We start from the raw sequence: 27,094 nt of genomic DNA, 5'->3' as shown, positions 1-27,094 counted from the left end.
ATGGAAGGTCATGTGTCATTTGTCTCGGGAGAGTACAATTTCTGCCAGCTGAACAAGGGCATCTCTTTCAGGGGATGGTCTGAGCTTGCTGATCTCTCTGACTGCTTCATGGCAGTAGCGTTGGGCGAGGTAGGTTGTCTGTTGTATACCTCCACTCTAAAGGGAAAAAAAGTGATGCAGATTTATCAGTGGGCAATATATGGCTTTTTTTTGGCTCAATCTTTTCTATTTCCTCATTTTTGCAATTGATTCAAAACTAATTTTATCAGAAGCATTTGTCATTATTAGTGCTGTAATTTAACATCTTAGACTTCATCTGCACTACAGAAATCATCATATGAGGCAAGGCGGTTAAAGTGGTGTCACAGATTCAGCCTTAGACAACTATATTACCATAAAAATTTAAGTACATTTAAGAACAGTGATAGCCTGCATGTTTGCTTTGTTAAATTTCCATGGTATTAAGAGCAGAAAGCTAGAGTCTTTTTCAAAGTACATAGATATAGCTTAAAACTATAAAGCAAGAACTACTGAATGCCACTAGTTTTTATGTTAGTCTTTTCTTACCTGTAAAACATATTCCTGGGCACGTTGGATATCTCCTGGCAAACTGAATCGCCTCATTATCATTGCATTAATTTCTGGAAACTAAGTTAAACAAAATACAAAGATTAATTCTGACTCCTCAAAAAATCTTCACAACCAATAGGAGAAGAGGTGAACCTATCTACTCTGATGTATAGCATTGTGTTCAAAACCAACATTGGGGAATGTCATCTCAGCCTTTTGCTTCTCAGTACATGTAGGCGAACAATGTCCTCACAAAAGGTAACCCCAAACTTTGCCATTTAAATATATATATATAAATCAAGTTAACTAAGATCAATACTTCTGTAAACATCATTTATATAACTAGTATTTAACTTCACAGATGCTTTAATTATTATTATTATTATTATTATTATTATTAACCTTTATTTATGAAACGCTGTAAATTTACACAGCGCTGTACATACAATCTTTTTAATTAGATGGTTCCCTGCCCTCGGGCTTACAATCTAAAAAGACATGACATAGAAGGAGAAGGGAGTGGTGGAGGGAAAGGGTTAAGAGGTCCAGCAGTTCCTCTCTACCTCCAAGGCCTGGACCAAGGCAGATGGACTGGAGGGAGGGCGAGGCTTCATAATGGATGGTTAATCTTCTTCCAGGGAAAATACATACTCTCAAGTAGGATAATACATATACAGTACATAGCAATACAGGAAATGGTTCGATAAACAGGCACCAAAAGAACATCAAATAGTAAGCGACAATTATGCAATGCCTGGGAAGGCTTCTCTGAACAGGATGTAATTCAGTTGTGAAGGTATGTAATGTATTTAGAAAGAAAGAGGGAATGGTTATCTTTACACCTGGTTGGATTGAAAACTGTTCCCACTGGATTACATCAGGTTTGGGAAAATGCAGTCAAGGGCTCCCTGCACTTCCACAAAGTGAAGGAAAAAAAATCAAAATAAATTGGCCCAAAATGTCCTGCAGGGGGGCATGAAGGCAATTCTGCCATGTTTTTGGCCTTGAGGGAAATGTTTTTTTCAAACAGGAACTGGAAATTGTTCACTTACTGGAAGCTGACTTACCATGTTTTAAAAAAGGCCCATTAAAAAAAGCAACCACTTCCCACAGCAAACACATGGCACAATTTCCTGAACCCATCAACAAATAGGTGCCTAACATATGTTGGTTATTCAGGACTGTGATAAGAAAGCAGGAGATTGTAACCTATAAGTGTTGAATGTAACTTTGGCAAGTCTGAGGGCTAATTATGCCTCGGGTCCATCTGCAAGCCACCGATCACAATGGCCTTTGCAATTTAGCCACAGATGACCATTAAACACTTCTTTCTGGTTATTAAGAAATTTCCTCCTGAAGCAAACTACCACTGAATCTCAGCAGAAATCTTTAAAACCTCCTTTAAAGCGAGCATTTCCTGTTTCTTTTAGAGAGATTTTAGTGGTTTGCTACTGAATTCTGGCAGCACTTGGGGGGGCGGGGCGGCTGGAGGCTGAATATGGCACAGAAGCCATGTGTTACTCACACCTGATTCAGTAGTTCCTGAATCTCTTTCCACTAAGCCTCTCTTTCCACTAAGCTAACACATACACCCTGAGCAAACATGCATTTTTCTTGATGCCGATAATACTATCCTATTCTGTAAATTGTTTAAACCAGAGGTTCTCAAACTTGGGGGTAGAAGCCCCAGGGAGGTCCTGATCCCTTGTCCTCCTCTGCTTTTCAAACCCTTTCTTTCTGGGAAGGGAAGAGAAAGGCAAGGAGGAATAGGAGTGGGGAAACTCGCTGGATCTGATAGGGCCAGTGATGGCGAACCTATGGCACGTGTGCCAGAGGTGGCACTCAGAGCCCTCTCTGTGGGCACATGTGCAGTCGGCCCAGCACAGAGTTTGTTACTAGAAAGCCAGAGGGATATGGCACTTTGCAATAAATAAGTAGGTTTTGGGTCGCAGTTTGGGCACTCAGCCTCTAAAAGGTTCACCATCGCTGAAAGCCACCACTTCTTCTTCCCTCACCCATCCCATCAATGCGCTGGTTCCTGGGACAAGACGCTGCTGCACGAATATATATATGAATGTGCAAACAAAAATACGCACACTAACCAACCAAAATATTTTTATTCATATACAGTCGGCCCTTCTTATACACGGATTTTTTATACACGGATTCAAGCATACACGGTTTGAAAATGTTCCAAAAAAGTATAAATTTACCTTGATGTTCCATTTTTTATTAGGGACACCATTTTGCTATGTCATTATACTTAATGGGACTTGAGCATACACGGATTTTGTTATACACGGGGGATCTTGGAACCAAACCCCAGCGTATAACAAGGATCCACTGTACTACCTGAGGGGAAGGTCTATACACAGTGTCCACACACACACAGAGTCACAACGGTAAAAAGAGAACTACTGGTTTAAACTGATGTTCCTACTAAAGGAAAAGCCTTAAACTCAGCACAGCCATCATCCTTAAACCAGTGTACTGTTTAATTTGGGGAGAAGAGAATATCTTTATTAAACTTACCTGCTGACAGGCAAATAAGACAGGACCAGTGGCTATTCCAAGCTTAAGATCTGCTGAAGTTGGCTTCCCTAACTGCTGAGAACACGATGTAAAATCCAGCACGTCATCTATCAGCTGCAAACAGACAACAACCAATTTTATTCCAAACACACTTAACATCTTTTCCTTCTAACAAAGCATCCATGTAATAGTTATAAAACATTTACTTCCATTTGATTCCTAACATTTTCTTCTTATGGTGTTTCTTTAGTTATGTATGATATGCACTACCTGAAATGCTATTCCAATATTTTTTCCATATTGGTATGCAATTTCATGAACTTTTGGATCAGGGCAGGCTAGAATAGAAACCTGAAAGAGAAACAGAAGAAAACACCTCATTAGTGTCCTCTGTTCATGGACCGTAAACCGTAAACAGCTGAAGAAAGAGAAGGCCTCATTAGCTGCATTCCTGACCACCTCCAGTACCTGTTTACATGTTCAGACACCGATAAACCTAGGCCTATTAAAAAAATAAATCATGAAGCCCAACAGAACTGCACCAGGAAATACATTTATGCTCTGAATATAGATTGGCTATATTAAATATTTATTATGGCCATATCTTTACCAAGGCAGAGGATGAACTAGGAAATACAGAATTATGACTGCAATCTGACTGTCCATTACTAGCACAATGACAATTTGATCTGATCACTACATGCATGTATGTACTGGGAAAATGGGGTGTAAAGGAGAGTAGTATATGTACAGCCTGCTGCATCACTAACAACCTGGAAGTTGCTGGCCAAAAATTACAACGTGCTCACAGCAATAACAGTATGAAATTCAGGAAATGCCCCTACAAGACAGGGATGCCAAATTCATGGAATTACAGCAAGGATTGCTAAAACTACAGTATCCATCATATGAAGAAGAAGAAAAAATGAATAAGGCAAAACCTGTACCCAGGACTAATCAATTACAGAACAGACTGAAGACAGAAAATGACAGAACCCCACTAGTGGTCATATAAAGCTCCCAGTTGAGACCACTCTGAACTGCAACCTATTCTGGACAACAATGCTATTCTCTCAAAAACTTGGTGGCAGGCCTTTAGTTACCTACAGATAGCCTCCCAAACTCAAACAGTCACTTACCTACAGGAGGACAAACAACATAGATGTGGAGACAAACCCAAATGCCAAATGCCCACACATGTATTCAGGAAATATTATCTGAGGACCTAAGGACATCATGCATAATATTAGAGGGACTTTGACTTGATCATCCTTTAATGTGATACATGCCATCCTCTGTCAGCAATACCCTTCAGCACTCTACACTGACAAACAGTCTAGTCTCTGTCACAGAGGATAAAGGGAAATAAATCAGTCATAAGGAATGAGGATACACAAAAACCGGTTGCAGAACACTTCAGTCTTCCTGGGCATTCCATCTTGGACCTCAGAACAGTGGTCCTTGAACAAAAAAACTACAAAGGAAGATTGGAAAGAGAAACGGCAGAATTGCAATATATTCTCAAATTTCAATCTATCAATGGCAGGTTGAACAGTGACAATGATTTCCTGCCATATTACACATACTGTAACATTATCTAACATATTATAACCCAGCGTCATGAGGGCTCTCTTGGCCACATCACATCTCCTTTCTGGTTCCCAAAGTACATTCCAATACTCCCACCACCATTCATATGGTTATATTTACTCACCTTGACTTTAGGCCACATTCTGCCTCTGTCCCCCCAAAGACCATTGTTAAAACTGTCCTTGTCACCTCATCTCCATACCCACAACTTTTGTATTTTTATTATTGTTCTTACACGCAGCCTTCTTATACATCCTGGACCCTCCATGCATCCAAGGAAGTAGACTCAAATCTACAAAAGCTCTTGCTATCAGCTTCTTTCTTTCAGTTAGTCTCAAAGGTACTACAAGATCCCTTTGCAATGTGATTTCATGTTTCAGTTGAATTTGTTTCCTTATACAAAGATAATTTGTTCACGAAATAGTACACACTGGAAATGCTTGTGGTAAATTGGTGATTGTCTTGTGTAGCCACATCCACAGTTGTTGGAAGCAGTTCTTTGCAAGATTCTGCACAGCCCTCACACCCCTGTAGCAATCTGGTCTTGTGATGATCTTTTAGACTATTAAAGACCTCTTTGACTTAAAACATTTCTTAGGCCCTCTTCAGACAGGCCTTTGCGTCGCCCCTGTCACGTGCTAGGGGTTGGCCGAGGGTGCAGCGCCCATACTGGCCTCATCCTAGCATGTGACAGGGGTGTCAAAATGGCGGGGCCCTGTACACACAGGCGCCTCCATTTTGACGCGATGGACACTTAGTGCCCACACGTCCCGGCGTCATTGTGATGTCGCAAATGACGCACACAGGGGCGTCACAAATGCGCCACAAGAAGAACTTGCTTTTTAAGGGTTCTTTTTGCTGCACGAGGGAGCCGCATAGTTTGTCCGCTGCGGTTCCCTCGCGCAGTAAAGCAAGGCACGGATAGACTGCCCTTTTTGGGCGCCATGGACTATTTAAACAGTCAAATACAGCAAATCATTTCTACAGATACTATTCAGAAGACTAGTTCCTATTGCTAAATCCCTATCTTATAACAAGAAGCTGCACAAATGTATACAGGACAATATTCAAACCAATCATTCCACACCCTTAAGTTGCTACTGAATGGGTTGGCATCCAGTAAATATTGAGAGAGCTTTCTCAGAGCTTCTAACTAAATGATTAAGAATTCATCTGTTATGACTGTTCAATTTTATTTCAGCAAAAAAATTAATCATAAAATGTAATTTCAACATTTCTCAATCACTTTCCATATATCACATTTTAGGTGACACGTTAAAGTTTAATGGCTAAATGAATTACTGTATATATACTCATGTATTAGTCTAGAAATTCTGGTCAAAAATTTGACTTCCCAAAAACCTGGGTTGACTTATCCAGTAACTACAATGTAACTACAGTCAACCCTCTATATCCATAGATTTTTTTTATTCCACTGATTCAACTGTCAACGGCTTAAAAATAGAAGAGGCACCAATCGCTCTACTCATTGCAGCATTGCTTCTGTTCTTTTTGAATGCCTGGGTAGCAAAGGGGACTGGGGTGGCTGCTCTGTGGCACTTTTCCTCAAAGGAGTACCAAGAGGAAACAGGCTTAGAAGTATTTGAATAAGATAGCTGTGTATGTTTGTCAGCTTTTCTGAGTTAAAATAAGGTGAAGTTATCACATTAAAGTTAAATAATCACAGCTAACATAGTCGCTATTTGCTTTGCTTTGTCTTTTTATCCTTTCTGACCTGTGTGCATTTTCTTAGCCCTGTCTGTGCCTGGTTGCCCTCCCCACAAATTGCATAACCACCATTTACTGTAGTTCCCTCCTTATCCATCCAGCTTTTAGGGTGAGCACAAACAGGCCTGCCTTAAGTTCTTGGGCACTGTTTTCCTTTGCTTCATTCTTTACATCCTAATTTTGGCCTCATAACATGCCCTTGACTTATACATGAGGTCTGTTTATAGTTGAATATATACAATAACATCTCAAACTTCTTAACATTTTAAGATCAATTACATAGAATTCCTTAACAATTCTGTTAGTACTATTCCAACATTTCCAAGTTATGGGCCTTCAGAATTAAAAACAAAAGTCATGTCTAAGCCAGTATCTCCTTCTCCATAGTGGCAACACAGTATTTTATGCCAATAGACTTTCCCCAATATTGTTTATTTACTGGCAGTTTTAGAATCTTGACCGATCATGCCTCATTTTAGTATTGTATAAGGCAGGGGTACATCAAATCCCCAAAGGCAATGGTCAGGAATAATGGGAATCCTAGCCCCCAAACTTCTGGAGTACCATGGGTGTCCTCTCCACTCAACAGGAGGAAGGCCCAACTACTTTAAACTCTGGGCCATATATTCCAAACCCCTTAGGTTGTTTCTGGACTCCTCTAACAATCCCACATCACTGGTTTTGCATTTCTCACTCCTGTTTTAAATTTTAACTGATACAGTCTGCCCTTGCTTTACGTGGGGGATCCATTCTGGACTCCCCTGCGTAAAGCAAATACCGTGCATGCTCAAGCCCCATTTAACTGAATGGGGCTCGTGAATGCGCTGGCGCAGTGGCACACGTGCGCCCATGGGCACGCACCCCATTAATTGCAATGGGATGCGCTGCGCCTTGTGCCCCATGTGCTCCTGCGCAGCTTTCAGCATATGCTGAAAGCCACGTATAGTACGCTCGCGTATGACGGGGGCACACTGTGCTTCCTCATACAGAAAGTGTTTTAACCCCTTTGATAATTTTGGTTGCCTTTTTGAAGCTTAAAGTTATCCTTTGAAACAGGGTGAGCAAAACATTATACAATGTTCCAAATATGGCCACACCACAGATTTGTACAAGGACATTACAACACTGGGAGCATTACTTCTTAGTAGACTCTATGGGGAATTTATCTTGCTTGCAGTGACTACATAGATCTATGTAGCACCTAGGACTTCTGCTGTGCTGACTCATCACCCCAGTGCAGACTTCATCTGTGTGCATTTGAAGTTAGGCATTTTTACCCCAATTTAGTCTTAGATAAAACCTGAGGTTTGCTATTAGTGGCATTAACTCTTAGAACTAGAAAGTCTTGTGTATCAAAAATTAAGTATGTATAGTAGATCTTTACCAAAAATCAAAGCAAATAGTTGGGGATATCTGGAAGAAACCGATAAACCAGCCATTCAGTGGCCAAAGGAGGCAAATTAAAATTAAAAACATAACCTCATGAATAGCAGAATTCTGTTCAATATATCACTTGAAGGATTCAGTTAGTAATTTTTCTTAAGTAGATGAATGTAAATGTACAATCTGGAAAGGCTGGATAATATATATCAGCTGGTGTTACCCGATTCTCCAAGTATAACTTCCTTACTTGGTATTGATCAAGAGCAGAGTCATCAAGATACAGCTTTCTTTACCTCCTCCTCACACAACCTTTCATAGGGCAATGATATACATAAAGGGCGCAGAGCTACTAACTTCATTCCTCCTGCCAGGCCATAGGTCCGCAAAGCTATTAACTTCGTCCCTCCTCCCAGGCCATGGGTAGTATGAAGCTAGCAGGCTGCATTAGTCCCCTAGAAGACCTTGTGGGTAACACCCACCAGAATAGGCCCGCACAATAAAGAACCCATTTTTTTTTTGCTGCCAAGTATTTCTCAAAGTTCTCTAGAGGCTATAGGGTGCAAAGTTCTCTAGAGGCTATAGTACAGGACCCTAGGAAGTAAATAGATTCTTAAGTTAGCAAAAAAAGGTCCCTAAATCCCATTTCCCATCTCTGCATCATGGTATATGAACAACAGGAAAGACAGAACGTACATACTGCTTTACAGCTGTTTGCTATAAGACTTGCAGTCTTCTTAAAGGTTTTCTCGAGGTAGTGAGCAAATCTCTCATTTTCATTTTCTTTGGAACCCAGCTGAAGAAATTCACCTATAAAAGAGGAGATTGCTGATGATATCCAACTAGTTGTCAAAAAATATTGTCTTCACATTTTGCTAGATATGTCATTAAAAAGCCTTACCACGCACCAGATCCTCAACAACCTGTGTTAGCACAGAAACAATGGTGGTGTTTCCAATACGTGCTAAAGCTACAGATGCTACAGCAAGGATAAAATCGCCAGCTAGGACTGCCTGCAAAAGAATACATGCTTTAAAAAACAACAACACAGCCTCTTTTTGGTTTTGGCAGCACATAACATATCAAAATTGTCCTTTCCCCTTGCTAATATCAAACAAAATAAATAAAATAAAGTTGATTAGGGTCAGTTTAATGCTAGCTGCCTTTTTCTGTATGCTTCTACAAAACATTTTCATTCTGGTATTACCCAAATATGTTTACCACTACTATAGAAAAAGAGGTCAGTTCAAATGTTACCTATTAGGAGGTGAAGTGTACTTTTTAAAAATTGGTTCATACTAATATTTATCCTTATTCTTTTTTTCTTGAGGTCCAGGAACAGGACTGAAGCCATGTCATTTAACTCAGATGAATTAGGGCAAATGTGAACCCAGCAGGAAATCACTATAATATGGTCCCTTCTTTTCCACTAGATAGCAGTAAAATATAGAGCACAGCACGATCTGGCCTAAGTCCAAACAACGTCTTAATTTGTTTTTAAAATCTAGCCTAGAATACACATTTTTTACTTCCTAGCACATCTTGTCTCATCTCCCGGTACTCCGTAACTCCCAGCCACAACCTAGTTGCCTTCTGTTCTTGAAAGACCAACGGAAAAAGATTAAGACACACCAGGTGAGATTACATTAGGGCAAGTACATTCTGGAGCAAAAGCAGCTAAATGGCTTTGCTTATTACTCCTCCCTGTAATGGATGGAGCCACCCACAAGATAATGAAAGGAGATGCTAGATACAAAGTAAGGAATGTTTCCTGAGCAGACCGATAATCTTATCATCTTCTGTTCAGATACTTTCAGTTATTCTGACCTTCAGCTAATCCTATTTTAATTTAAAAGGTGCCATTTTTCAGAGCACTGGATGGTTTAAGTAAAGTAAGTAAAGTAAATACCTTTATTTTGTATGGTATACACCATTACAAAAAGTAATCCATATAAAACATAAAATATAAACATCAAATACATTGTAAAATAATACATTGCATTACAGAGTTAAAATTGTCTTTAAAAAAACAACAACAATATGAGGGCTCAGATGAATGTAAATAGGGGTAAGGGGCCAGATACACTAAAGCTTTATAACACTGGTTTGCAAAGCTGAGGATATTCAAGAATAATTGGAGTTCAAATCTATCCTGTAACCCAACCATCGTCTTTACAAAGCTTCCTCCTTATAATTGATGCTTTAAAGGCAAAACAGGCTACCTTTTCAGAAATGCTTGTTTCGGTGTCCCCTAGTAAAAGAGTGATCAGATATGAGTCAGAGTTGTTTGATACCAACCCTAAGTCTTTGTATAAAGCATTTCTTATATCGTTATAAATTGGGCAGTCCAATAAGTAATGACTTAGATCTTTTAACTGAGTTGGAGCTACATGGGCAAACTCTTCCAAAATGGTCCTTTGATAATGCCCTTGCACCACAGCTGTGGTCACTGACTGACAACATAGGGCTGTGAAGGCATATCTCTGTTTGAAGTTAGTTATATTTTTACATAAGTGAATTTCTTTTCCCTTTTATTATGACTGCCCAAATAACAATGAAGAAGAAACAAAAGCATGTGAGTTTTAAAATGTGTGCGGATAACATTTGTGCTGTTCCTTCCCTAGGGATTAGTTGAAACAAAAAACTTTCAGAAGCTTAGCACAAAACTCAGTTTTATGATTACAGGAATATAGAAAGCAAAGTTTCTGTCTAGCATATTCACAACACAGCCCTTTTGACATTCCAATGATTTCACTAAAGTATCTGTTTAAATCTCTCTTTAAAATGCTCAACAACTGGAAAAAACCTCTGGCTGCAAGCTTTTATGTGTAGCTTTTTTTGGTAAACAGGTATGTATATTTGAGGTACACAAAAGAGACACACTTGATTTCATTGGAAATTTAAAAAGATGCTGAGTGGGCCAGCATAGTGCAGTGGTCTGAATGTTGGACTAGGAGTCTAAGAAATGAGTTTGAATCCTCACTCAACCATGGAAACACATCCTCTAAATACAAAACGTTTTGCACAGTTAAACTCACCTTCCTTTCCCCCCAGACCTGATTAACTGTCATTTTTCCTCTTCGTGAATTTGCATCGTCAATTACGTCATCATGAACCAGACTAGCTGTATGAATCATTTCTGCAATTACAGCTATAGAACGCTGGTTGGCTTGCACCTCCCTAAAAGTGGAAAGGGGTGTGGGAGAGAGATCAAGAGAAAATAAGTCATGCATCCTGGGGCATCCTAATCAGCACAGGAAAATAAAGCTTTGAACAGCCAACTTATAAGAAACATTAGTCCCTCCAAGGTTCATGACAAATATTTTGAGGTTCAGTGCCTCCACAGTTAACTTCATCTTCTAGACTTAAACATTAGAATTTGGTCAGTCGGTGGGGGAAAATGAAATACTTCTTCATGAACCATAGGAAATTCTATTTCACAGCATGTAGGACTGGAAACTAACAAAAAGGGCTCTTAAAGTATTAGATCAAACCATCCTCCCTGATTTTATTGATGGATATTAGCCACAATTGCTAAAAATGGAATTTCCCATGTTCAGAAGCAGCATGTCTCCAATTGCTAGACAACTATTTCTGTCAGCCTCTGCTTACAAATTTCTCTAGGGAAGATAGCTGATGAGAAAACGTATAAAAAAAAAAAAATACTGGGTCAGACGGGATCATTAGAAAATCCACTTAAAACACTTGACCAGTAAAGTATCCAAGGCTTTATATAGTTCAGAGTTAAGGGCAGAAAGAGTTAACTTTTCCCATGGAACCATATAGCAGAATATTCGTACAGCCAAAAACTACACAGTAGATATAACTCCATTTGCATCTCCAACCTCTGTTAAAATCCTTCCCACAAGCCAAAATGCCTTTCCCTTCTGTCCTGCTACTTTCTGGAATCTAACTCCTCTGCTGTTCCTCCTTTTTAAAATATGCTTTCTTATTAGCCAGATACAGGTGTACCAGAAAAATGGGAATACCTCCTTTAAAGGACAACAATTTGGTACAAAAGTTTCCGCTGCTACTCCTAGAGTCATATCTGCTGGGTCAACAAACTGATTTCTATCAGGATGACAGAATTCAGGCCTTTTAATTTCTTGTTTTACAGAATTCACTGGAGGGGGAGGAGAATACCACACTTTGCAAATAAAAAGATGATTCCCCCTGTGCATAATTTGCTGTAGCATAGCCAACAGAGTATCCTGATAAATCTGGGATATCCACCATAATGAGTCTTTTTTGACTATTATAAACATACTCTCCTGGGATACATTAAATATGCTTAAGTAATGAAGTGCATTACTTGAATTTAGTAATTCAAATATTTAGTAATATTTATTAATGAAGTACAACTTGAGAAGGCCAGTTTGAGTGCTGCACTAGCACTCCTAGTTCAAATCCTCGCTCAGGCATGGAAACCTAACAGCTAACCTTGGGCAAATCACATTCTGTCTAAGAGGAGGCCAATGACAAACCTTCTCTACATAAATCTTGCCATGAAATAGAGTCACCATAAGCTGGAGTTGACTTGACAGCACATAACAAATTTAAGGGAAAAAATGAAAAAAATATTTCTGTGAATAGATTATTTTGTTTCAAATGTGCTGCTGAACTATGAAACAAAGTCTACTGCCCTACAAAATGAAATGACTTTATTTGCCAACAGTATTTTTGTAAGAAGAGATGAGAAAAAGTTTATACTTTATAGAGTAACAGGCTCCATAGGCCAGGTTGGTCCTTTATCTCATTACGGTTGCCACCAGAGGTTTAAAATATATGGGGAAATAGCCTTGTCTACAAAAATAATGCACGTCATAACAGAGCAGCGTAACTTCCAATCTCTTTATCAGTTTGCAGAAAAATGTGAACTGAAAATTAATTTTAAACATACTTTTGAATTCTTCTCATTACATTATGACAGATGCTTATTATCTTGGAATGAAAACAATGCCAACTTATGCTTTCTTCTCAGTGATATAAAACAGTAGTCTGCTGTATAGTTAAAGATTTACTTCGCTTAAAAATGCTAATAATTAATATTAATAGTTAAACCTTTGAGCCCCACCTGGAATACTGTGTCCAGTTCTGGGCACCACAATTCAAAAAGGACATTGAGAAATTGGAACGTGTCCAAAGGAGGGCGACTAAAATGGTGAAGGGTCTGGAAACCATGCCCTATGAGGAACGACTTAGGGAGTTGGGGATGTTTAGCCTGGAGATGAGAAGGTTAAGAGGTGATATGATAGCCCTGTTTAAATATTTGAAGGGATGTCATATTGAGGAGGGAGCAAGCTTGTTTTCTGCTGCTCCAGAGACTAGGACCTGGAGCAATGGATGGAAGCTCCAGGAAAAGAGATTCCACGTCAACATTAGGAGGAACTGCCTGACAGTAAGGCCTGTTCGACAATGGAACAAACTCCCTTGAAGTGTAGTGGAGTCTCCTTCCTTAGAGGTCTTCAAACAGAGGCTGGATGGCCATCTGTCGGGGATGCTTTGATTTCGATTTCCTGCTTGGCAGGGGGTTGGACTGGATGGCCCTTGCGGTTTCTCCCAACCCTATTATTCTCCAATTCTATAAAATTACCAGCTCTGGGCATTACAATCTGAAACTTTTTCATTTGGCATCATGGCAATATTAGCACTTCCCTACCCACTGAATACATCTCACTTACTAACAGGCCACAAGGCCAGGCTATCTATAAATTGGGGGGAGGGGGGAATTCCAGTTGCTTTAACACCAGCGCTGCTACCTAGCAGTCTCCAGGTATATTAGAACACAAAGCTCATCATCCTCTGACATAGGATATGGCAGTAAGTACTATGTTGCTGTTCAAGGCTGAACACAGCTGCGACTGCAGGCTTTGTTTCCCTTTCAGCACAAAGCCATGATCTCAGTGGAACTACAATACAGACCTGGATTGTGGCAGCTTCTGTCAAGTTGTGAGCTTATCCTGCCAGCCAGGTCTGGGTGCTGTCTACCATAAGAGCAAGTTCTCAAGCTGCTGTTTTAACAAGAACATTGATATTTTCTATTGCCTTTGTAGCTCTGTACGTATTTTAAACTAAGCACAGAAGCAGATGATTGTCATTAACAACACAGTGCTATTTCACTTATCAAATCAGGTTGTTTTTTTTTAAACCACATAAACTAGAAAAATCTAGAAGAACTTGAAAAATAAATGTTAAAGATTTACCCAGAACTATTATGATGAAAATTGCACGCTCTAGCCATTAGCACCACAATCATTGGTCGAAAAGCCTTCCCTTTTCCGTCAAAATAATATTCACACATTTCTCTAAGCTCTGTAGTAGATGACTGTAATTCCTGTAAACAAACACAAAAGCAATTATGGGTAGTTGCTCTAGTAGTATAAGTGGATTAAATACAAGTAGATTGAGTCTCTTTTGTGGAATGATCCTCTAAGAGAGCCTTACCTTTCGAATATCTTCATAGAGATTTTTCAAATCTTTCCTTCCGAGTTTAAAAGGATCTCTGTATTTTTCATCACTGACCACTTTACCACAGCTGTGCGTTCTCACTGTTGTGTGATGAAATCTGGCAAACAGTATTAAAATAATTCAGACTGTTGAAATGCAAGAGAAAAGGGTTCAAAACACTGATACAATTTTGCTAGTCCCAAAATGGTTGTTAAATTCTGAATATCTGAACGCAAAAGGACGAGAAACCATAATTTCTTCCGTGTTAATCATGAGGATCAAAAATGTCATTCCATACTTAACGGCATCTTAGAACAAACAAAATATAACCACAAATCTGTTTTTATTGAAAGAAGAAAGGCAACATACTTGAGGAATCAACAGCTTTGCATGTGAGCATACCCAATTTTTTTAACTCTTTGATCAGTCTTGATGTTGGACACGAGACAAGCTTGAAGTCTATGCACATGTTTGGTGAATTCATAGGATACTGTTCCTCTTAGAAGTCAAAGACAAAATGAGCAGCCAAAGGCTGTTCCTGCATTTATCCGCACAGAACCACGGCAACCACATAGGCCTGGTTATGATTCAGGCTGCCGCTGTGGTTCCAAGTGGTATGCCGCCAAAGAGTGGACTTTCTCCACTCCTTTCATGGCCAGCTTTTCCCAACCTGGTGTGCTCTCTGCATGGCTTCTGGCTGCATTTTCGGCATGCATTGTCTAAACACCACACCCCCAACACAGCCCAAAGCTGGCACTTTTGGCCCATCTGCTTCAGGCCTTGGTTTCTGTCACTATCAATACAGGTTGATTATCTCTTATCTGAAATGTTTAGGACCAGATGTGTTGTGTATTTCAGATTTTGGAATACCCGTATTTGCATATAGGTACATAATAAAGAGATATCTTTGAGATGGGACCCAAGTCCAAACACAAAATTCATTTATGTTTCATGTGCACATTATACACATAACCTGAAGGTAATTTTATACATGATATTTTTAATGTTGTAGTGTGTGAAACAAAATTTGTGTACACTGAACCATCAGAAAGTAAAGGTGCCGTTACCTCAGCCATCCTTGAAAAAAGTTTTGGGGTTTTGGCGTATTTTGGATTTCTGAATAAGGGAGGCTCAACCTGTACATAATTCTTACTTGGTGCCATCCGTTACTATTTACTTGCATTCATCGACATAAGGAACAAACAAGAAAATAACTAAGATCTTAAGAGTACAGAAACTCAGAAGGTATATAAAAGTAAATAATGTCCATGATTAACATGTGTAAAATATAATGTGTTAAAATAAATAATGACCACAATTCTAAGGTAATTCTACTTATTTACCTTAGTTATGTAGCTAAGTAGTATCTCCCTGACTAACCCCCACAATCTGGATTCACAGGACAAAAGTTGCTGTGAGTGATGGGGGTCTCTTCTCCTGTTAATGGGGATGCAGCAGACTGATGTTTCCACTCCCCTCTTGTGAGCAATCTCTAATGTGGCATTCAGAAGCAGGGTCCCTGTTACAATTTCTCTTTGCACTGGAGACTGCTGAATCCCGATCAACAGGAGAGAACAGACCTCTGTTGCCCACAGTAGCTGCTGCCTGCTAAGTCCAGGTTGAGAGACTTTCACAATCCCTACATATTCCCTGCACTATTTATTTGTTTGTTTGTTTAAGATATTTCTGTGCCACCTCCTAACCTACAAGGGTTCTCAAAGTGACAAATTACCATAATGTAAAGATAATACATTTTAATACACATAAAAATGATAACGCAGCTTAAAACACATAAAAATGCTCCCTAAAAATGCTTAAAAGCAATCCAAAAATATCCTAAAATACAATTTTAAAACAGTTAAAGCAATTTCAAGCACGGAAGGCCATGCTGAATAGTACTGTTTTGACTACCCACTAGAAGGTCAAAAGAGATAGAAAACATAGGAATCGTGAATACAAACCAGACACAATGCAAACCAGACACAAATGTGTGCACTGGTGCAATTGTGAATTCCAGATAATTTGTGACAGGATAATGAAGACTATCCTGTTAAATGTTATTGAACTGCAGCTCCCATAACTTCTGACCACTGGAGGCACTGATGAGAGTTGGTGGGAAATTATTCATTAATTTCAGAGCATTCTTATACTGCTTTTATTTACAAAACCTCCCCAAAGCAGCTTACTATAAAAACAAAAACAATAAAATCACTTGCTGTCCAACAACATCTGCAAGGCTGTACATCCCCACAGCTCCCAGTTCACGTACTTTTCATTCATTCTAAGGTTATAAAATCTTCTGTTGCTGTACCATTGTTCACCTGTGCACGCTTATGAATGCAGAAGTGAGGATGTGATAAAAGAAGGGCGTTAGTTGCAGCAACTGTGTTAAAGGTGACAATGTACACACCACTATAGTGAGATCTGTAGGAAGGGCAGACTCTAATCTCTATTCATCATAATTTTAATTTGTGTTTGGATTTCTCTCCCTTAGCACTTCATAGCTATTCATACAAGGACATTGTGCTGAACAAGATACTACACAAGTGCCAGCTTCTTCACATGTTGTTCCTCTCTTTTTTGTCACATCTGATATAAATAACATGGATGTGACATCACAACAGACATTTCCGAGTGCCCTTCAGTAATGTGAAATGGAGACGGATATATGCAACACATGTCAACACATCTCATATTTTCTCGTGATATCTAATACTGTATAAAGGTGGAGTAGAGTGAACAGACATTGCATAGCACTACTCCATATCTCCCACAACATATAATTTGATTTTTAATAAAGACAGTTTCATTAGCTTGCTTTTATAACCCCTATATCAGCACTTGGAATCATGCATCCCTATACACTAAACAGTACTGTAATATTTAGTGCAGTCAAGAAATACATTATCTAACCACACATCTAGAGAAGTGGAAGGCAAAGTGTAGCCATTTTCCTAGGCCCTCAAAACACCTCAGCAGCTGAAAAACTTTTTGGGGAAAAGTATTTTTTTTAAAAAACAACACTAAAAATGCCCTCCCCTCCAGAATCCTAGGGAGCATGGGGGTCTTTCAGTTGTGTTGGTGGGCACACCAGGATGCTTTAGATCCAAGAGAGGACTTAAAAAAAAAAAAAAAGGAAGTAAATTTGCGAGGGCAAATATACAGCACTTTGAGTTTTAACTTACCGTGAAAATATATTGTGCTTTCGTGGAAAGGATAAAGGTAAACTTCCCTTCAGAAAATCTGATGTCTGCTTGCAAAAGGATAGGAGAACAGAAGTCAGTGTTGATTTAAAAATCATGTTTCACAGTGTTATTTAACATGGCCTTGTAAACAATGTTATAAATGTTAAATGCCAGTCTATTGCATTAACCTGTTAGTTATCTGTAGTGCAGCAACAGGTTCAGGCAGATAGACTTGCCACTCAGTACACACAAGGAACTATTTACAATGAAAGATGCCCCCATTTTACTTCCTCATATTTTTTTTTATTGTTCACTGCTTCCTCCTGCAGGTGTTATAAAAGCAAAGCTGCAAAAGGAGTTTTGCAATCTCTTTCCCTATGTAGTCATCCTGAATCTACAGTACAGCTCTCCTGTGGGACTAAGCTGAAAGATGTTACACAAAGTCTGAGGCTGCCAAAAATCTTTGGGCAAAAATGTGGGTTCATGACACAAGAAGCACTGCATGGAGTTATGCTTCATGTCATCTCAACATTTGGTGGTATACTATATGGCACATGGCCTTTTCTGTGATGACACCTTGCTCCATCCCTTTTCTGCTGGCCTTTCAACAAGCAGTGTTACTATCAAGGGCATGAGGGATTCTTTAATCTGCAAAACTGAGTATGTCATATACCTTATGTTTTATTACTTCCTTGATATTCACATAAGCGGCTAGATTTTGTGAAGTACTTTTATTTAGTTAGTTAGTTATTTTGTATGGTGCTTTTCTCCCAAACTGAGATCCAAAGGATGTATACATGAAATGGTGAAGTCCAAGTTCCAGAGTATTAATACTATTAAGCTTGGTATTAATATGCCCAGAAACACATGTAAAGCAGCCACTGGGTTCATAGGATTCCTCAACGACTCTCTAGAACAACAGTCTTTGGAATAATCTGTCTGAATCCTATCATCAGATTTTAAAAATTTGCTCATATTCACAACATCCGCATCACAAAGTAACGGAGACTTCCAATGCAGATTTGAAATTAACTGTTTTATAATTTTCTCTTCCGGTTTTAGCTTCATCCAGACAGACCTAGAAAGAAACCTCTCATCCCAAACCTACTATTAAGAAAAACTGTATAATCTAACAGCCTGCTTTACAGAGAGTCAAAGCATTGGTTCATCTAGCTCAGTTTTTGTTGACGTTGACTGCCAGTCGTTCTCCAGTGTTTCAGGCTAATGTTTTCCTAGCTCTAGCAGGATATTAGGGGTTAAATCTAGAGCCTTCTACATGCAAAGTACAGGCTCTGCCCCTGAACTACAACTTCTGAGAATCCTCTTCCCACATCAGTGCTTCCTTCTCTACACCTCTGGTTTATATACAGAAACTCTGCGTTAGAACTGAATGTAGCAGAAACAGGAGGTATTAATATTCTTCAGCAGTTTTTGTATTTGTCTCTTGCCAGAGGACGTCATTCCTACAAACATAATCACAAAGTGACCACACTGGCTCAGGCTTCCTCCTCATTCCCACCAGTTCTGGCTTGCATGAAGCCAGAACTTCACATCATGTCTGAACAGGGGGGATTCTGTCTTAACAACAAAATTGTTGTCTGGTTTAACAAAGAGCTTCTGAGATTATATTCTGGAAAATCTGGTATAATGTAAGTCAGAAATGAAACATCACAGCAACACATCCGGAGTAAGGGAAAAGTTGTTGTTGTGTGCTCCACAGTGACCCTATCGTGGTTTTCTGGGGCCCGGGGAAGTACTAGGTCTGACGCTTATTCACATGTAATTTATGAATCTTGGAACAATAATTCACATTAAGCAAAAGTGTTTCTCTAAATATTTAAGCTTACTTAACCGAAGAGCACTGAGTTATTCCCTTATGTCCCTGCTCAGCACCTCTCAAAAAACCAATCACAAGTTACTACCAATATTCTGGAAGGCTGTATGTTTGTATAACATTTATGTAATGGGTTGTATAATATTTTGCAACAGAAATTATGGGATGTCTGTTTTATTAACTCTGTTCTCATGCTATTCCTGTACCCTGGTGCAAGCAACCACTATTACACACCCAAGAGGCTTCTGTTTCAAAGCTGCTTTCTGAAGGGACCTTTATATATTGCATAGGACACTGACCTGAGCCAACCATCATAAATATCTAAACCTTATTTGGATTGATATCCAGGCTACTGGCCAATATCTAGACCACTACTGGATCAAAGATTCCATTGCCACAATGGAGAAAATGGAAATCACCTCCTTGCAGAATCGCAAAGAAAAAGATCAGCACAGAATTTTGCATTATTGCACAATGGAGCAGCAATCCTCCAGCACTACTTTCTGCAACCTGCCCAACAAATAGGAGCAATGCTTTGAAATATCATATGAGAAACAGAGAATTTGATTCACTAATAAGAAAAATACCTCTGACTCCAAACCTAGAGTATGAGGCAGATGAGGCAGAGAGCCATTCCATGCCACCTTGATCTCTCTGGAAGCAAAGGCAGGATACAATAACTGAAAAATATTGTATTTCAAGATGAAATTGTAACTTTAACTAGTACAGGTTGAATCTCCCTTATCTGGAATTCTGAAATTCAAAATGCTCAAAAAATTCCAAAATTTCCTACACGGATGGCTGAGATAGTGACACCTTTGCTTTCAATGAATGCCAGTTTCATGTCCCAAATCATTAAAAATATTGCTTATAAAATTACTTTTGGGCTATGTGTATAAGGTGCACTTGTTGTTCTTCTGTGTCTTCAGGTCATTTCTGACTTATGGTGACCCTAACCTGGGGTTTGGTTTTTTTGCAAGATTTGTTCAGAGGAGGTTTGCCTTCCCCTGAGGCTGAGAGAGAGTGGGTTTCATGGCTGAGCTGAGAATCGAACCCGCCCCCAGATTCCTAGTCCAACACTCAAACCATAACATACACATTATATGTAAATGAATTTTATGTTTAGATTTGGGTCCCATCTCCAAGATATCTCCTACAGAGGGCCCTTGGTATCCCAGTGATTCCCAAACTCTGGCCTTTCAGGTATTTTGGGCTCCGGCTCCCAGACCATTGGCCAAGATAACTAAGGCTTCTGGGTACTAAAGTCCAAAACACCTGGAGGACCTGAGTTTGGGAATCACTGCGCTTAGGTTTGATTCCAGGACTCCCCCATGGATACCAACATCCATGGATACTCAAATCCCATTAAATACAGTGGCATAGTAACATGGTGTTCTTTATATAAAATGGCAAAATCAATGTTTGCTTTTTGGAATTTATATATTTTTGAATGTTTTCAAGCTATGGATGCTTGAATCCATGGATAAAAAAGTCTGTGGATATGGAGGGCTGACTGTATTATATATGCAAATATTCCAAAATCTGAAAAAATCCAAAATCCAAAACCTTTCTGTTCCCAAGTATTTTGGATAAGGATGGCTCATCCTTGTATGGTCAGCAGCTCCTATAGATGTGTCTTCTCTAAACTGGTCAGATCCTCTTTTATAGCTGCTCCATGCTAGGGTTAATCATCATAATGGCTTCTGAAAGCAAAGGTTCATTCTGCAAGGCACACCTGTGTGTAAATTAACACCAATTTTCTCTGTCCACCCTCATTTTATGGGGTGACCACAACTTACTTCCTCACTATATAAGAAATGAATGAACCTTCCCTATTTGCAACATGACCATGCAGGGTTCTGTAAGTCTCTACTGCCTGAAGGCGGAAACAGCATGATGTACCAGTTTGAACCTTGTACTGTACTATGGCTGCATCTGGTTTGACACCACTTTAACTGCCATGGCTCCATGTTATAAAAGCCGGTGTGGCATAATGGTTTGATTGTTTGACTATAACTCTGGAGAGCAGGGTTCGATTACTAGCTTGGCCATGAAACCCACTGGGTGATCCTGGGCAAGTCACACTCTCTCGGCCTCAGGGGAAGGCAATGGCAAACCTCCTCTGAACAAATCTTGCTGAGGAAACCCCATGATAAGTTCACCTTAGAGTGGCCATAAGTCAGAAACGACTTGAAGGCACACAACAACAACTCCATGCTATGGAATTCTGTGCATTGTTGTTTATTGTGCTGCCAGAGCTTTCTGACAGAAAAGGCTAAATGTCTCACAAAACTACATATGTCAGAATTGCATAGCACTGAGTCATGGCAATTAAAGTGGTATCAAACTGCATTATTCTTACAGTGTAGCTGCAGCCTGGACAGCAGGGTTCAAATCCTGGCTCAGCAATGGAAACCCTGCTGTGTGTCCTTGGGCAAGTCACACTCTCTCAGCCTCAGAGGATGGCAAGCACCCTCTGAAGAAACCTGTTAAGAAAACCTCATAACAGCTTTGCCTTAGGGTTGCCATAAGTTGCAAAAAGCCTGGCCCAGAGGTTTGGGTGTTGCGCTGAGACTCTGGAGACCAGGATTTGGATCCCAGCCCAGTTATGAAAGCCCACTGGGAGACCTTGGGCCGAGTCACACTCTCTCAGCCTCTGAAGGAACTTAGGAAAAGAGATTGCACCTCAACATTAGGAGGAACCTGTTAAACAGTCAACGGGGGTGCTTTGACTGAGAGCTCCTGCATGGCAGAATGGGGTTGGACTGGATCAGGGCCCTTGGGGTCTCTTCCAACAAACAACAACTTCATGCCACCGCAACTTAAAGCGGTTCCAAGCCTGGTTATCTCTCCAGTGTGGATGCAACCCAATGTGCCCCATGTCGGCTTTCCTCCCCGTCCCCACATGCCCCATTCATTCCTCCCTCCATGACCTCCATTCGCCCGGGCGAGGCGGCTTGCCCTTACCGGCGCCTTCGCCCCCTCCGCCGCCGCCGCCTCCTCCTCCTCGGCGGCTCTCCTCCTGCCTCCAGCCCAGGCCAGACTCCTCCAAGGCCCGGGCAGCGCTTGGGCGCAATGGCAGCAGCAACCAGGCCACCGCCACCGCCGCCACAAGGCCGCCGCCATGCCGCTCTCGCTCCTCCTAACAGGGCGGCGAAGACCGACTAGGCCCGCCTCGTCGCCTCGCCTCAGCCCAAGCCGCGATGCCGATGCCGACCCGGACGCGGAAACCTAGGCCTCGGGCGATAGGAATAGTAATAATAATGAAGCCGAGGCCTAGTTGAGGCCTAGTCGCCGCCAAGTCCGCCTCCTTTCCTGAGGCCCAGGCGGCTCCTGAGGCGAGGGAGTGGCGGGGAGAAGGAGGAGGAGGAGGAGGAGGAGGCTGGCCCTGAGGGGGAAAAGCCAAGCCAAGGTGCCACCAGACTAGGCCCAGAAGGGAAAGGGAAGCAGGGACGCCCTCGCACTCTCCATATCCCATGTATAACATGTGTATATTGTAAAGAAGAGGCAGCCAGTGTGATGTATGGGTGGCGTAAAAAGCTGTATTGCTTTTCTATGTCTGGTATACAAAGCATATATATATATATATGACACTGATATAGGTGTGGTGTAAAAAGCTGTATTGCTTTTATATGTGTGGTACATGTGTGGTATAAAAAGCTTATATATATATATATATATATATACACACACACACACATAGGAGAGACAGTTGGTACATATATGTGTGCTATAAAAATCTTACTACTTTTATATGTGTGCCGTTAAGCTTATATATATATGTGTGTGTGTGTGTGTGTACACAGTCGGCCCCTCATATACGGATTTTTTATTCACGGATTCATGCATCCACAGTTTGAAAATGTTCCAAAAAAAGCATAAATTTCAAATATCAATCCTTGATTTTCCATTTTTTTAATAAGGGACACCATTTTGCTATGGCATTATATTTAATGGGACTTGAGCATCCATGGATTTTGTTATCCACATCTTGGAACCAAACCCCAGCGTATAACAAGGGCCGACTGTGTATAGACTGTGTGGTATAAATAGCTTATTGCCAAAAAGTGAGTGCTTTTGGAGTATTTTTCCAAAAGGAGCTTGTTTGCCATGGCCATCCTCTGAGGCTGAGAGAGTGTGACTTGCTTAAAATCACCCAGTGGGTTAAGGCAAACCTGTCATGGGGTTTTCTTGGTAAGGAGCTGAAAATACACTCATACATGAAACTAAGAGGGTAGGGAAGCAAGAATGATAAAGAATAGACCATTTTCAAAAGGGTTCAAGCTAATTGTCTTTTATTTTTGGTTCCATACAGACTTGAATTATCATTAAGAAAAAATTCAGGACCCAATATGTCAAGATATTCTGGAGTTCAGTGTTTGTTCACATGGTTAATGCTGGTATGTCAGACTGGATGCTACCTCCTGGACTCATTAAGTGCTGCAAGTAATTTTAGCTATATGCATAAATACATCAATGCATCAAACTCTGAGCAAGACTATTGTGAAAGAAAAAGGAGATTATTTACGTTGAGTGAATGGAGACTTTCTACAGAAAAATTTACAGGTATTCTACAGCCTCCTTTATACTTATCTAACATGTATTTGCCAACATTTGATTTAAAGTAGATTTACAGTCACCCCTCCTAATTAGCGGATCTGAGATCCGCGACCTTGAATATCTGCAAAGGGGTAACCACTGCTATTTTCAATGGTGTGTGCACCCAGCACGCGCCTGGGCCATGCTCATGGGGGCACGCCCGATTCAAGCCTATGCAGCTTGAATATACATGAGCCTCCGTTTTCGCGGTGGGGTCCAGAACGGATCCCCCATGAAAACAGAGGGCCAACTGTATATTGATTTAAAGTACTGTATATTTAAACTCTAAAGGTGAGTTTCTGTAGATGTCACATGATAACATGTCTGATCCTATAACAGAGCCAATTAACCTAGAAACCCTCTGATATTGATGGTACTGACTAGTATGACTAATTAACCTTAGTGGGATTTAAGTGTGGTTTCAAAAGTGTTGTTTTGGATAATTTCTGGCTGCAGCATACCACCTTCCTCACATGAGTCCTGTTGTGTATGTAGAGATTTTGTGAGTACCCAAGTATCTTTTTGCCTGGTCTATATTCCAGCTCTGTATTGACAGAGTGCACAGGACTGGCCTTTTCACATAAGTGATCCATGCTGATGCAAGTACTGTATACTTAGTCCTGTGTGTAATCTGGTCTGAGCCCTACCATTACACAGGTTAAGGCAACCCTCCCCACACTTATGTATCCATCTAAACCTCTTTTTGGGTGGATAGCTGCTAGTATGTGCCTTTGGGCCCAAGATCCTCTCCTGCCTGAAGGTGTTGTGGAGGGCACTGTCCCATTCCAGTGCTGAAATAAGATTCAGCAGCCTCATATGTTTAAGTGGAGGGGTGGTCAGCTTGTCTTTTGGATCAAGCAGCAATATGTCTTCAGCCAGCCATGATCTGACCCAGCAACTGGAATGTGTGTTAGCATATAGAATGCTGCATATTTTAAAATTTTTATTCCATTTTTCATCACAATAGCCTGAATATGTGTGATACCCCTGTTTTACAGAGGAATGAACTGAGGCTATTGATTAAATACCACCACAGCATACTTAATCTCTTCTGACATTGGAAGTTAAGCAGGGCTGGGTCTGGTTAGTATTTGAATGAGACATCACCACCGCATATGATGGTTCTTCAGGTAGGATTATGTAAAAATCAGTGACCGATAACAGTAATAGCTTAGATCAGGAGTGGGAAAGTGCAGACTGGTGCACACAGCCCCTGAATCACACTGTTGAAGGCCCACAGCCCTCCCTGCAAGTCCCCTAACCCATCCTGAATATTTTAAAAATAATTTGGCATGATTTGGGGGCAATTTTTCTATCCATCATGAGAGTGTCACCATGGTGTAGATGTTGAAGTGTTGGACTAGGATTCTGGGAGACCAGGATTTGAATCCCTGACCATCATGGAAACCTATTGGGTGAACTTGGACAAGTCAAACACTCTCAGCTTAAGAGAAAGGCAATGGCAAACCTCTGAACAAATCTTGCCAGGAGAACTCTCATGGTAAGTCAAAGTTGACTTGAAGACACACATGAAGTAGAAACTTACCAGAACCCCCGACTTGCCCAGTACCTCTGATTTCAGTCATATGATTCAAGATGGTAGCTTAATGTCACAAAATGGCAACTTCCAGTCATCGTTTTGTCCTGTGCATGATCAAAAACAAAGGTACCTTTTTGCTCTAATAGGCTGTTAGCAATGTAAAATTGGGAGAATGAAAATTGGGCCTCACCTTCATTCATTTGCCCTCTAGTGAACTGATGGTTTGACACAATATATGGTAGCTTTCTGTGCTTCTTTGACTTTTATATTTTGACTTTCTTCACTTGGTACTCAAAACAATATGCAATAAAATACAAGGTAAAAACAATAATAATGAGCATCATATTTTAAATATGTAATACCCTAAAGGCGCCAGATCCCATTTGACCTTGGAAGCTAAGCAGGTACTTGGATGGCAGACAGCCAACAAATACTAGGTGCTGTAGGCTATATATCAGAGGGAGGAACTGGTAAAATTGCTGGCTTGGTTTAATGTTGATTTCATGTATACTTTGCACTGTTTTGTAAGTTTTAATTATCTATTGCAATTTTTATCTTGTATTGTATCGTTATTGCAATTGTTGTACACCGCTGTGATCGAATGGAATAGCGGTATATAAATAAATTTTATTATTATTATATTATTAAAACCACTTCTTGAGTATTCCATGCCTAAGAAAACCCTTTCATGGGGGCTTGAAAGCACTTGTACACACAATCTTATCTAAATAAAGACGGAACAGATTAAAATAGATCAGATGAAACCAGAGTGGCCATTTTAAACCAGTAAATGTGTGGCTATTTCTTCCATCCATCAACCAATGTACTGTTCAGTAATCTACGTGAATACTGTACTGAGATTTTACCTTCATAATTTTGAAGAAATAATGATAATATTAAAAGACATCTTTGTGAAACATATGTTTTCCTTTCGTTTCTTGAGAGAAGCAAACTCTAATGCTAGTAGAAAGATTTCTTTCTGATATTAATGATACTTTTACGGTTACCCAGTTTTTCATTTTGCTCTCAGGAGTCTCTCATTCAAATTAGTTACCAGGTCCAAAGAAGACAAAAAACAGAGTACCTAACAGAATCAGCTGGAAAAAAGCCTGTAATACATATGTTTTATCATATAATTATATGTTCTCCTTTTAATATTTATTAAAAGTGGGCCCTCTCAAAGCCCACTTTGAGACCTGTCTCCAACGTTTCCTGTGGATAATTATCAAGTCCACAAACATTTAGCTTCAGCAACTTCAGATGTTCTTACCCTAGCAGTGCTGATCACTGTTTTATATTAGTGATACCCTGATTTTAAAGACAATGTAAATTTAAATACATACAGTAAATACATAAAGGTGATAAATAACACAAAATACTATGTGTGCATCTTAAACGCATTTTTTAAAAAATGTTGGCCTAAGCTGTGCTTCACCACAGCCTAAGAAAATTTCAGTTTGATGATTTCATTTTCTCCAACCACTAGGTAATACAGTACAGTTTAGCTTCATTTGAATTTTCCCCTTGTGCAGCACTCCTCACGATTTAGGGTTGCCATATCGGATCTGGGATGGGGCTTCTGTCACTTTAATCCTTAACAGATTGTGGGAGAGGAGGTACCATAAAGTGTTGCCAAATGTGATGATGGTACCTTTCCTCCCTTATCTTCCAAACCCTAACTTGGGGTCT

General features: G+C 40.1%; 2 protein-coding genes across 4 annotated transcripts in view; one reads left to right on the top strand and one right to left on the bottom strand.

Annotated features, from left to right (window-relative positions):
• Nucleotides 1–14: 14 nt before the first annotated feature.
• LOC149309983 (all trans-polyprenyl-diphosphate synthase PDSS1-like) lies at nucleotides 15–22,485 on the bottom strand. Its single transcript, XM_089533415.1, has 11 exons — nucleotides 22,234–22,485; nucleotides 17,433–17,497; nucleotides 14,245–14,365; nucleotides 14,004–14,134; nucleotides 10,839–10,980; nucleotides 8,702–8,813; nucleotides 8,501–8,610; nucleotides 3,373–3,453; nucleotides 3,103–3,216; nucleotides 568–648; nucleotides 15–156 (listed from the first exon to the last, which is right to left on the bottom strand). Exons 1-11 carry the CDS (start codon nucleotides 22,390–22,392, stop codon nucleotides 16–18), a joined length of 1,257 nt encoding a protein of 418 aa, XP_089389541.1. The 5' UTR covers nucleotides 22,393–22,485; the 3' UTR covers nucleotide 15.
• A 95-nt stretch (nucleotides 22,486–22,580) lies between these two features.
• Nucleotides 22,581–27,094, top strand: part of LOC149309981 (uncharacterized) — a 46,865-nt gene continuing 42,351 nt past the window's right edge. For 2 of the 3 annotated variants that reach the window (XM_089533403.1, XM_089533400.1), the window contains exons 1-2: nucleotides 22,581–22,678; nucleotides 23,582–23,832. In XM_089533403.1, coding sequence (XP_089389529.1) covers nucleotides 23,619–23,832 — 214 coding nt within the window. In that variant the 5' untranslated portion in view covers nucleotides 22,581–22,678; nucleotides 23,582–23,618. Of the gene's footprint in view, nucleotides 22,679–23,077; nucleotides 23,461–23,581; nucleotides 23,833–27,094 lie in introns of those variants that run through there. The other variant, XM_089533402.1, reaches the window with a different exon arrangement.

This window comes from Sceloporus occidentalis, unplaced genomic scaffold (genome assembly GCF_023333645.1).
Source record: "Sceloporus occidentalis isolate IW3139 unplaced genomic scaffold, rSceOcc1.0.p SCAF_7, whole genome shotgun sequence".
Taxonomy (NCBI): domain Eukaryota; kingdom Metazoa; phylum Chordata; class Lepidosauria; order Squamata; family Phrynosomatidae; genus Sceloporus; species Sceloporus occidentalis.
Note: the sequence above shows the minus strand (reverse complement) of the source record. Positions and strands in the feature narration are given on the sequence as shown.